Genomic DNA, 12,980 nt, shown 5'->3' on the forward strand with positions numbered 1-12,980 from the left:
CCCTGAACAATCCATCATGCAATAGCAACAAGGTTGTTCTATGTGGCTAGCCAGGTTTACTCGACCTTGAGCAGGGACCTTCAATCTCGCCTTTCACCACTAGGTGGCAGCGGAGTATCAGCTTTAGGAAGCATAAAAAGGGCAACAATGTTTTAGAAAGTTAAAGCACGTAATTCGTACCCTGACGAGGCGACCGTGCTGTGAATTGGAAAGTGCTTGGTAGCCATACCAATTAACTCATAACCCGAGAGTGCTGTCCTACACAACTCTCTATTGTATATGTCATTGAAAGGATAAAGGGAATGGGCCACAGCAACATCATTTAAGTTATAAAAAGTGACTCTGTACATGTATGTAATCACTTACAAGGCTGACGTCTATCTAAAACGTCTTATTAGATTATATGAATTGAGAAGTGCTGCCATATTCGAGTCACCTAGAGGTTTCTGCATTCCCGGAATAACATATACATAGACATAAAGGGACAGTCGGCCTTGGGGTGCGGAAATGCTATGGACACATTTTATAGTGTGGATTTGATGTAGATTTGGTGCAGAATATATGTCAAAAGGGGAGATATATAAAATCTGCCCCATTGAACATAGACAAAGACGAGTCTAACGTGACTCGTAACGTAATGTGGAGTCTAAAGTGCTAGGTTTATCACAGCAATTCATCTTTTACAAACGTTGGTGCATCTATAGGGTATCTAGTCTGTACCATGTTGGCTTAGTCCAAGGATGGGGAACCTTCGGCCCTCCAGCTGGTGCAAAACTACAATTCCCACCATGCCTGGGCAGCCGAAGCTAAAGCTTCGGCTGCCCAGGCATGGTGGGAATTGTAGTTTTGCATCAGCTGGAGGGCCGAAGGTTCCCTATCCCTGAGCTTGCTTAGGGCCCTATTCCACCGGACGATTAGCGTTCAGATTATCGTTAAATTGTTCGAATCTAAACGATAATCGTTCGGATGAAATGCAGTTAACAATTAACGACCGAACGAGAAATCGTTGATCGCTTTATAAGACCTGGACCTATTTTTATCGTTGCTCGTTCGCAAAACATTCGCAAATTGTTCGCATTGAATAAGTCGTCCTTCGATCGTTCGCAGTAGATACGAACGCAATAGCGAAGAAAAAAACGATCGCAAATACGATCATAAGTAACGCAAGTTAACGATTATGCGAACGATAATCGCCCGGTGGAATAGGGCCCTTAGCCTTGTACAAATTACCCATTATAATATGCTAATCTAATGTTGCGGACAACTACTTCCTGTTCTGTAAACTAATATCAAGACAAGAGACATCAAAAAGAGCTAAGCTAAGAGAAACTGCCCACCACGGCCCCCATCTCTATCCCCTGCCTGTATATTAGGATGTGTTCACAGCTCAGCTTGGCTGAAGGAATTACTGTAAATTTCATGAACCCAAAATGGAAATTTTCTGTACTGTCAAAAAAAGACAAAATAAAATCCCTTCCAACATGACCTATTTCCTGCTCTATAACGGGGACCGGGACTGTCATAATTTATGTAGAATCAGCAAGAGGAAAAATACACGTCTTCTTTATATAGAAGCAGTGCTGTACAATTCTAATATTCTGGCAATAACTGGACCAGATGATTCCAGATTATTAGATTTTTAGTCAATCTTTCCAGTAGTTTTAGTGTCAAATTTCAGCTGTTTAATGAGCTCACTGGAAAAAGGGGTAAACTGCAATACCAGACACGGCCTATAGACAACGGTGGCACTGTTTCTTAAAAAAAAATAACATTTCCCCCTAATCTAGTACATCCCAGTTAGGATAATGTCTAATCACAATGAATTGAGCTAAATTACTGATTGAGCTCTGCTACAATGGTACCTGTCATGGCAAATCAGGTAGCAAATCCAGGTAAACAGCATTCCTGGGGATCAAACAAGTCACCAGGGATCAGGACAATGCTCATTTCAGGAGAGGACGGCTGACTAAGTGGAAGATTTTTTAGAACCCAGCTGTGACATCATCTGCGATTTCTCTGGAAGTTTCTGACCGAATCCCTGGCTGAGCGCTGCTTGTGTGAACAGGAAATTGCTGTAATACAATTTGATCCAGGTGAGCAGACACCAGGAATTTGCATGAGTACAAATTAGGGAATTAGGAATTAGCCAATGGGGTGACAGGCTGGAAAACAACACGATCGGCGCTAAAATATCATTGTGACCTTGTTCTACGTGACTGGATTAATGTGTCATTTTTCCTACAGGAAAGGTCAAGGTCTCACTAATAGGGACCACATTAGTTTAGATTGTCGGGATAGTATTGACAGATGACTGGATAAACCAGGTCCTCTGATTTATGAATATGAATAGTTTGTGGATCCCTTATAAGTTTTTATCAAGGTAAAATTAAAAAGAAATGGATATGAAAAGAAAGATCTGGGTTTTATTCTTAGAAACAGCACCACTTTTTTTGCAGGCTAAGTCTGGAATTGCAGTTTATCTGAATTCAAGTGAACGTCAATGAGATGGAAATCCATGCAGTGCTAAAAGGAGGCAAATAGGAATATCAAAGTGAGCCTGACTCTATATAGATTAATTATATGAATCAATGGCAAGGGGGTCCAACTCCAAAGCTCCAAAACTACAATTCCCATCGTGCCTTGACAGCCAAATCTAAAGCTTTGACACCTTTGATCTAGAAGCTTTCCACCTTAAATACTGTTGTTTTCCTTGGACCTATGGAGCAAGATTCAAAAGAGAGAACATTTATCAAATTATTGCACCCTTATATATATATATTAGGTTTGGACTATTTCACTATTAGTGGTCACTTCTGAAGATCCCATCACTGGGGCCCATGAATTGTGCTGCACACAGGTACATAGGACACATTCAGGACAGTCCTGAATAGCAATGACCTTAAAGGATCATAATGATATTGAGAACCAACCTCATTCTAGAAAAAAAGTCAGGCTTGCAGGCATCAAATTGAAATTGGAAAATCCTGCAGGTAACTGGATGGCTGACTCTATTGTCTGCATGTATTTGCATATAAAGTAATTTAGGTCTAAATGAACAATTAAAATTGAAAAGCGGTTGAGCAGCGAAGGTACAAGGTATCATTCTGTTCTAATCGCCAGGTCTGCCGGATGGGTTATGCACCATGAACTCACGAGGCACACGGCCATGGTACATGTCTCTGAAAATAAAATTGAGAACGGGGAGGGGGTTGTTTCTTCTACTCCTACACCTGTCTTTAGTTAGAGGAATCTGTCAGTAGGGAGTAGCAAACACCTAGAATTGTCAGCCATATTAGCTGTCATGGCCCTTCGTCACAGGGTTAACCAGATGGTTCCTGTAGAGTCTGAACCATGATCTGGTATCAGTGGGCAGATGTCTATATGTTCATTAGGCATGGCTGGCACCTGCACTAGCCACACTCGGGCACATATCCCTCCACTGAGTTTGGGAGCCTATGGCTATTTAGGTAAACATCCTATATGCTGAGAGTGGGGTAGACAGGAGGCCTGCTGTGACTCTACGATCTTACTGGCTCCTTTTCTGCTAAGGCCAGACGTACCATCAGAAATGCATCAGAAAGAACCTTTACTACTGGTGTTTTCAAAAGAGGCCAGGCTTGAATAAAAAGGGGCATTCCTGACTTGCCCGATCCCTCCCATGCCATTCTGACATCACCCGATCCCTGGTGCTCCCTACTGGACACTATTGGAATGCAAGGGGAATGGGCAGGGGAGTACAGATTTTTTTATCCTGATCTGGTCACTTTGAAAAGAGGGTTAAAACACTTGAGATCCTCTTTGATATAAATTCATATAGCTGGCAGATGGAGACATAACACATTTATAGCAGTTACATGTGATACCTGAGACACGAATCAGATTCTACAAGTGGTGAAAAACCAAGAAAAAAAGAACATAAGCAGTTACAATTTTCGTGGATCGTGTATTATATGGTTTTCAATTTGCTTGATGGGCCAGCATATCATACTGCATTTCCCCACAGGGGCTGCTGCAGAGGAAATGTTACCCTGATGTTAATTCCCATGTGATAACAGCTGGTGACCAGGGGGTCCAAGAGTCAGACCCGCGACCGCCACAATGGGGTTATCCCAATACAAATCATATGGGCCTTCCTTTAAACTGCAGTAACCTACTTTGATCAGTTGTCCCTTGTTGTCACCAATAAACGAGATTGTGTGTTCTTCTTCTACTGTCACAGCAATTGCAGTAAGTCGAGTGTCCGGACTCTCAAAAACAGGAGCAACTTCCAGAGGATCCCAGCTTGCCATGGGGCTTGGAGTATGGTCTGAGCCACATGGATAGGCATCTAGTGTGTCCTGCAAATACAGAGTATATTATATATTCATGTAATGTTCTAAGAATCCATTGCAATGGTAATGGCTGTAAATCTCATAACTAATTTATTTACATTGTCCACCAGCCTCTACTTCCTTTTAAAAAACTGGAAATGAATTAAAACCTTAGCTTATGACCTGCAATGTATTGGTAAAGTCAGCAGGCACATAGTCACCACTGTGGGGGGTAATACAAACAATTAACTATTGATCAGGACTATTCTCATTTTAAGAAGATAGCTGATAAAAAAAAATTACGTCATCTATGTCATACCCTGCCCTCAGGCCCTACACTTGGCCTAGAACTAGAAATCAGTTTTGCCTGAAGTGTTTCTTTAATTACATGGGCAATGTGTATATAGGTGAAAAAAATACTCACAGAAGGAAGCTGAACACAGTTTGACTTGACATCATACTCAATGTATGCCACTTCTCTGCCATCTTCACCTTTGCCATCTCTGGTGTAGCAGATGTCTCTAGTCTGATTGATCAGTCTGTCAATAAGATCCATAGGATATAAGCACAGACCTGATTCTTCACTAACTTTACCCGAAGCTGCGTGCCACTGAGAGAACACAGCAAAGAGAACATCTCCATTGGTGTTTAAGACCCCCCTTGCCATCTTCTCTCCAGGCTGGGTGACGTAGGCAGCCTGAAGAAGATTGTAGCTCCTAATACCGTCTTTAGTTTGGCAACTGAGAGGCAACTCAACATAGGAATAGTAATGGGAGTCATCGGGGCAGATGCGAGAGATATAGGTTTTATATTCCCGGGAGGGTGATTTTAGGTCACGACGATAGAATAGGAAATAAACATTGGAACGGTGGGTAAAGACTTTAACAAAGTGGTGGTTATACTCAGAGAGTCGCCCAACTACAGCTAATTTGGCTGTCTCTTCATATGAGAAGACAGAATGGGAATCACTTCCACCATTCAGGTTGCGAGTGGTGATGGGAGGAATGCCACCCACTCCTTTACTGGTGTAGCCTCTCCCTACGAACAAAAGAGGTGTACCATCCTTGGAAAGCCCAGCCAAGCCAACTGTGGTAACATTTGGATCATTTGCAGCAACATACTGAGAATCTACTGGCCTTTCAGGTCTAAAGAGGACTTCATTGACAGATCCCAATAGTCTTTTCTCACAAATGCCTTGAAAAACACTGCCGCATACGATAAGCTCTTTTTGGCTTGGCACCACCAGCAAAAGCTTGTTGTGATTATGTGTATTATGTACATGTGCACATTCACTGGTGACTGGCGGTAAACAATCCTTGCTGTCCAACACGGGTCCAGTCTTAACTGGTTCTGTCTCAGGCATTAAATCCTCGGTCAATTGGTAAAGATAGTTTGTGGCACCAAGATATAGAGTCCCTGTGTTGGCGTCCAGGGTGAGGTGGTTGAACATTGTGTTGTTCTGTGAAAATGTTAAATAGGCTTGTGTGCTGGAGACTGAGGTGCCGAGAAAACACAAGGCGGTAAGGAGGACAGTTCCTGGTGGCATGGTGATCATTCTGTAATAGAAAAATACATTCATCAGTTCATGAAGAAACATAGGCAAAGGTTCTATAGTTTGATATCACTATTTGGGTAGGACATATAATGCAAATGAAAGACCTTACTAGGAATTTTAGAATTAATATGGTCCTAATATAGGACTCTAATCGATAAGGTAACAGTTACAAAGCAGGTCTCTCAGTCTATAGGACCCACAAAGACAATGCAGTACACAGACAGCCCACTGATCTTATTGAGAAATACTCTGTAAGGGTATGTACATACTTGGAAATCCCGACTGAACACCCGCCCGGATTCCGCAGCTCGCACCTGCTCGTGGATGCTGTCCCATAGGCTTCATTGTATGGTTTGCCAGATTCCGCCATCCACCCAGAGAATGAACCTGCTTATTCTTCAAGTGGACGGCGGAATCTGGCAAACCATAGAATGAAGCCAATGGGACAAGTGGAGATGCTCGCGGCTGCCAGCTGCGGGATCCGGGGCCAAAGTGTGCAATACCCTAATGCTCTATTCCCCCTGTGGTAGTATTGTAGAGAAATTTGGTGTTGTGATAAGCTTCCAGCAGCCTATTTTCTCAGCACATCTAATGACACCTTATGAGATAAGCCTTCTGCTACGTCTTCATAGCTCCCATCTCCGACTCACACTTAAGGTACACGCCAACATTCTGGAATAATTTTCATTCTCTCTCACAGGAAAAAAGTTTGAATACAATCCTTTATAAAGAGGATTTTTCCACTGCAACCACTGATGACGGCTTCTTCTACATGAATGTCTTATTTAGCAAAACCACACAGATCTAGCCCTGACTCAAAGGCCTCTCTGTGCGGACACCTCTTCAAAGAGAACAAGCTTCGCCCCTGTAAATATGGGCCTATGATGCAGTTTATGTGTTAACGGCAAATATATTAGGTGTGCCTGTTCCTTGTGCCAAGTGGATGGAGGAAGCTTTTCTTTAGATATGTCAGTATTCTTACGCTAGGAAGGGGAAGGGCCAGTTCCTGCAGAGATCTAGGTGGTGTAGGGAGTCTTACAAGCAATGCTCCCTGGTACTAGAGAAACCTCTTCTTTAGAGATGAGCACAACTGAAGCACGCTCAAGTCCCATCATTCAGCATTTGAATACTGGTGGCTATACAGACATAGACTGTATCCATGTTTTCCTGGACTGCATCTAACTTCTTTAGTCAACGGTATTCAAATGCAGAACGGCCAGACTTTAGCATCTTCAGTCTTCTTCCTATAGGTAAAGAGATCATTCACATCAATACTCCCAAGTATAGATCTTGTTATCTGAAACAGAGCTCCAAAATCTGTGTACAAAGATACAATTCAGTCTGACACCAATGGAGGCAGCATAGGAGCACACTTAAATATTAATGGGAATCTATCACTATTTTGGTTTAACCCTTTTAGTGACTGGGTGTAGTATCACAGTAGTCTCTAAGGAGACCGGCAAAGCCAACACCATTTTATGGCTCAAGGAGGCCATATCAAGGCAGAAGACCTGTGTTAACTACCAGGACTAGAGAAATGTGTCCTGCAGTGCCACGTGTCTCTACTTCCCCCATGTGGAAACAGCAGGGCCTCCGTGAGAACAATAGGCTTGGTATAAGGGCAGTGGAGATACTCAACTCAATAAAGGACAACCCTCTACGTGTAACCCTCTGTTTTGCAGTGAGAAGTTTACACATACAGTTGGGTGAAACACTCAGTCATAGGGGTACAGTGTCAATACAGTTCTTAAAAAGTATAATAAAGCTGTCATCGGCCATTGTAACCTTTCTTTCCAATGTTATGGAGTGGATTCTTGTAACACACCCAAGTCTGTACAGCACATGTAAAAACTCAGCTACCTAAAGGGACTTCTCTATTGTGAATGATCTAGTGTCCAAGTGGAGTTGGGTGTAGTAACATGGAAAACAAGAAAAGTAAGAATAGAGTCAAAAACTATCAAGCTGTATAATATGCTTAAAAAGGTACGGCATGTGACCCGCGGCAATATTCATTCCTATGGAGCGACGGAAAGAGCAGAGTACACCGGAAAAGCACTGTATTTGGCAGGGGGTACAGAGATTGGACCCCAGTGATTTCCTACTTTTCCCCTATCCACAGGAAAGTGAATTTTCCCTAGAACACCTCTACTATTTATTTAAATACAGTATGGAGGTAGTATATAGGCTTTATATGGTAATAATAATTAGGGTACTAAAAGCTAGTATTGTGTATAGAGCTAGCATTATTTGTCATTGCGTTAATATGTATCTATGTTGAAAATTTATGAGAACAACCTACTGAGAGTATGGAAGTAAATTGTAGTAAAGTAAAAGTAATTCATAACATTATTATAGTATGTTATATTTATTAGATATATATTACAGTATTCTATAAATGGTGAATACATCTCTCAATACTTGATGAAATACAATACGTGTGGGTTTGTTTTATCCATTATTGTATGGTGACCACAAGGGTGTAAACCGGTCAATATCTCTACTGATTGAGAACAATGAGACTGTCGGAACTTGGAGAGTCTGTTTGATTTCCTTGCCGGCTTATGACCTTGGGCACGTTGCTTAATCTTATAATGTCTCTAGCTCAGGCACGTTTGGGCTCATCAATATAAAGGGACTTGACACTATTATAAACATTAGACAATAGGTAGGATACTGACATATAGAAACAGAACATTTGCCAATATAATCTCTGGATAAATACACCAAGGAGTGGTGGAGGAGGACACAAGATTTATGGGTGATTATCCTAGTCCTAGTAAACGGCTCTGTACACAGCTATACTGTATGTGCAGTACAAACCCCAGGTGGCTGGTTATTTAAGAGGAATAAATGCTGATGCATTTGCAGGATAATTTACCCTTAGGGTATTTTAAGTCAACAATTCCATAAAAAGGAGGAAGCGGGCCCACTGCTGCTTTATATGTCTGATCACAAACGAATATGCACTACGTGCAACCTATGCATTTACACTGAGATCCAGTTGGTTGGGGTCCCTTGTGCTTTCTGTGCCCGTCCCTGGATGATCTGTTACTGATGGACCAAAAGAGGCAGGTAATGTGTCCAACGATCAGGTCTCTTTGTTTTTTTAACGATTTTCACTTTAACGTTCAATGTAAAAATTGCCAACTGTAGGACGTGGACTTCAGGAAAAAATTACTCTACATAATACAGCTTATATATGCAGCTATAATACAACCGTGTGTTATCACTAGAGCAGCGCATGTGTGCTGAGCAGTGACGCTCTCCTTGGCTATGGTGCTTGAATGAGTTTAGGACACAGGATGTGCCCGTCATCAGCGGAGCAGGAACTGGAAGCAGATATGAAATTATTATTCAAGAGTATCAGGGAGGAAGAACGAAGGAGCATGGTATGGCTGGAACTCCAATTTGACACTTGGTCACACTAAGATTGCACATTTTCTCCTGCATGGATGGATAAGCTACAGGTACTATGTTAAATAGGGTGCCTTGACCTATATAATATTGTCAGCAACTTGGGTCAGGTCTGAGTGCTGACAGATTCCCTTTAAGCGAGCGCTAAAGTGCTTGAATCAAACATTTTGAAATTCTCAAGTGCTTGGGAAACTTGAGCATTTAACCAGGTGATGCCTGTCCGGAAGAGGAAAGGGCGCCTGCTTCACCTATTGCATTTATTCTTTTTTTGTTCTAATTTTTGTATATTTTATCCCTTGAATGGATGTGTAAACAAAAGACATACAAAAATTAGAAGGAAAAAAAAATGCATACTGCCAGAGTTCTAATGTGTCTTGCACAAACCTATTGCGTTTTTTCATTCTAAATTTTGTATATTTCACTTCGATTAAAAGGATGATATATAAAAAAAATAAAAAATAAAAAAAGAACAAAAAAAAAATTAAAATTCAACAGCTTTGCAGTGGGTGGGAGATATAAGTGATGGCTGAACCATTAGATATTGAAGGTGTATGGCCACCTTTACCCGAGCACTATACATAACCAAGCACTAGTTTTTGCTAATCATAAACATTCTGTATAAAGATGGTTAGACATAAGGCCCTATTACACGGGGCGATTATCGTGCGAAAAATATTTAAATTGTTCGAATTTAAACGATAATCGTTCTGTGTAATTGCAGGCAACAATCCAAAAATCGTTCGTATGTCGTTGATTTAGATCTGAACCTAAAATTATTGCTAATCGTTCGCTAATTGTTCTCTGTAATTCCACGTTCGTTCAAGTTCCGCATTTTGTCACTAATCGTTCAGTGTAATTGCACATTGTTCTTCTGAGATCAGAAGGAATAAACGATCATAGTAACGATCGCAATAACGATCACAGTAACGATCGTAATTAACGATTATCGTTCTGTGTAATATGGTGAACGATTTCAGGTTAACGATAAACAATCTCGTTTGCGATCGTTAATCTTTAGTCATTAATCGTTAAAAATCGCTCAGTGTAATAGAACCCTTACTTTCTACAGCAGTGACAGAGTAGCATGGAGTCTTATCTACTCTTAAACCTTTTTTTTTTTTTTTGTTTCTGCCATAAATCTTCAATTAATTTGTGGCCTGGATTGCTCTAACCATCTCACTGAGCAGATACACATTTCCTCAAGAAAAAAAAAAGTTAACTTTGCTCTTTGGCAAGTTGTTTATCATTTTACGATGGAAGAATAACCTGTCCCAAATGTTCTTATCCACCTGTGCATTGACTGGTAAGGATCACATCTTCCTTGTTGTTTTAGCTGCTATGTAACTCCCAGATATTTTTTAAGCCAATTTCATCATTTATTAGGCAATTTTTTTATAGTTCTGTCGCTAACATTGACCGCTGTTTTCACATGTTTGTTATTGGATTAGTGTTATTATGGTTTTTTAGTTATTAGGGCATGTTGCTTTGAGTTTTCTATCTTGGCACTTCCTCGGTCTACCCATGTAATTTTCCTATTAAATGTTACATATAGCCAAGAGGGAACAACCAATACCTTTTGTCGCACTCCATGCAGAATTTCTATGTTGATGTTTTTTTGGTTTTTTTGAGTCCTAAAATGGCCAGTTTATAGCTCAAAAAAATTAAACAGACAAAACTAACATTACTTTATTTCATTCAACATAGGAGAAAAATTGGCTGGTAACTGAATACAATTTTACATCTCTAGTTTTATGGCCTTTTTTTTTTTGCTTTGCTCTGTAAGGGCTCGTTCCCACTGAGCAAAAGCAGCTGAATTTCTGCGCTGAATCAGCGCTGAAATTTCAGCTGTTAAAATAGGTGCAGAGCTAATTTCCATTGTGTTGAATGGAAATTCTGCTCTGCAGTTCACACAGTGGAATTTCCGCACTGAACTAATCCGCTTTCCGCCAGAAGAATGAACATGTTCATTCTTCCGCTAGCGGAAGCCTATACAAATCAATGGGGTTCTGATTTTCTGTTTCAGCGCGGAATACGCGCGTATTCAGCGCGGAATACAAGCGTAATACAAGCGGAAATTACTCGCTGAATCAGCGCGGAAATGGGGAAAAGGGGGGGGGAGGAGGATTCTAGTATATGTTCTGGTATAGTCTAGTTTACTCACCAAATACTCGCTGAATTTCAGCGCTGAATGCATGCGGATTCAGCGCGGATTCCTCGAGTATTCCGCGCTGAATTTGTCAAGAGCTGATTACGAGCTGAACACTTTCCTAGCAGAATACGCAGGGATTCTGCTTACATTCTGCTTATATTCTGCTCGGAATTCAGCGTCAGTTGATTTCAGGCGGAAATATTTCCTTGCGTAATCCGCCCCTTTTGCTCTGTGTGAACGTAGCCTAAGGCTGAAAAACATACTCTTTTTAAAATAGTTGGGGAGATTTATCAAACATGGTGTGAAGTGAAACTGGCTCAGTTGCCCCTAGCAACCAATCAGATTCCACCTTTTATTTTCCAAAGAGTCTGTGAGGAATGAGAGGTGGAATCTGATTGGTTGCTAGGGGCAACTGAGGCAGTTTCACTTTACACCATGTTTGATAAATCTCCCCCTTTGCGTTTTTGTGTATGTTATTTGGATCATTTTGAGAATTTTCTGTAAACAAGTATTAAAGTCTGAAAAAACTTTCTAAAAAAGGACAGAAGAAACTGCCAATAATTTCTTTGCATAATAAAAGGCTGAAACTGTGGACCAAAAACGGAGTGTGATTTTATAATCCATTCCATTGTTTCCAATGACAATTGTCTTATTGGGGCCATGTTTTCTCAGTTTCCAAGGATCTTAGCGTAGTACAGGCCTGCAAACACTTTTCCTTATAACTGCAGAATAATTTAAGTTTTTAGCTTTGAGCCAGTATTTGTTTTAGAGGACAAGGCAATTCCATAATATTTCCTCAACATTTGGTGATGATTTTTTTGTTTTCTTCCTATATTTATTTTTCTAGGACAATCTTTAAGCATTTTAATTTCAAGCTGAGCGTTTTATTCATTTCTCCTCCATATTTTGGAATGCTTCATCATTTTTACGCAAACTATTCTTCCAGCAGGGATAATCTGTAACCTGAGCTCCGAATGGCGCTAATAGCTCTGTTTGATGAGAACACCTCACCAGCTTTTATAATTAAAGAACAAATTTAGGTTCTTGGAACTCAGGCTCGATCTCCAACCTGGCTAATGAACCTTAGCCCATCTGCTGCCATTAACTCAGGAAAATATTGGTTGCGCTTTTCCAGTGCACCTTTGTTTTACGAATGACCATGGCACAAACAGGGACCAAGCTAGCCAAGTGTGGCTGCCTTACCACAGCACATTAGTCTGTATATTAGCTGGGAATTTATAATGCAGAACGAGAATCATCCTTCACCCATGTGCCATGTAACAAAGACAAATAACACCGTCCACATGCTCACAACCTCTTAATGGATGTGTAAATATAATTTACAGTGATTAGAGCCCACACACTAAGCTTATTATACATTGTCTGTCCTCTATAACCCCTTTACTGCTGGTCTACAAGATACTACAGCACAGCCAGGTCCTACATATATAAAGGCAGCCACTGGCCAAGGAAATCGATGTGACACTACAAGTCTGGAGGCTAGATAGATAGGCAGACAGGTAAGTAGACAGTGTATGTTAGGGTGTTTCTC

General features: G+C 40.9%; 1 protein-coding gene across 6 annotated transcripts in view; it reads right to left on the reverse strand.

The window, feature by feature from the left end:
* Positions 1-12,980, reverse strand: part of PLXNB1 (plexin B1) — a 225,110-nt gene that overhangs the window by 29,791 nt on the left and 182,339 nt on the right. For all 6 annotated transcript variants that reach the window (XM_069966853.1, XM_069966854.1, XM_069966857.1 and 3 more), the window contains 2 exons: positions 4,735-5,866; positions 4,155-4,337 (listed from right to left, as the gene is read on the reverse strand). In XM_069966853.1, the coding sequence (XP_069822954.1) occupies positions 4,155-4,337; positions 4,735-5,865 (1,314 nt within the window). In that variant the 5' untranslated portion in view covers position 5,866. The remainder of the gene's footprint in view (positions 1-4,154; positions 4,338-4,734; positions 5,867-12,980) is intronic.

Source organism: Dendropsophus ebraccatus, chromosome 4 (genome assembly GCF_027789765.1).
Source record: "Dendropsophus ebraccatus isolate aDenEbr1 chromosome 4, aDenEbr1.pat, whole genome shotgun sequence".
NCBI lineage: Eukaryota > Metazoa > Chordata > Amphibia > Anura > Hylidae > Dendropsophus > Dendropsophus ebraccatus.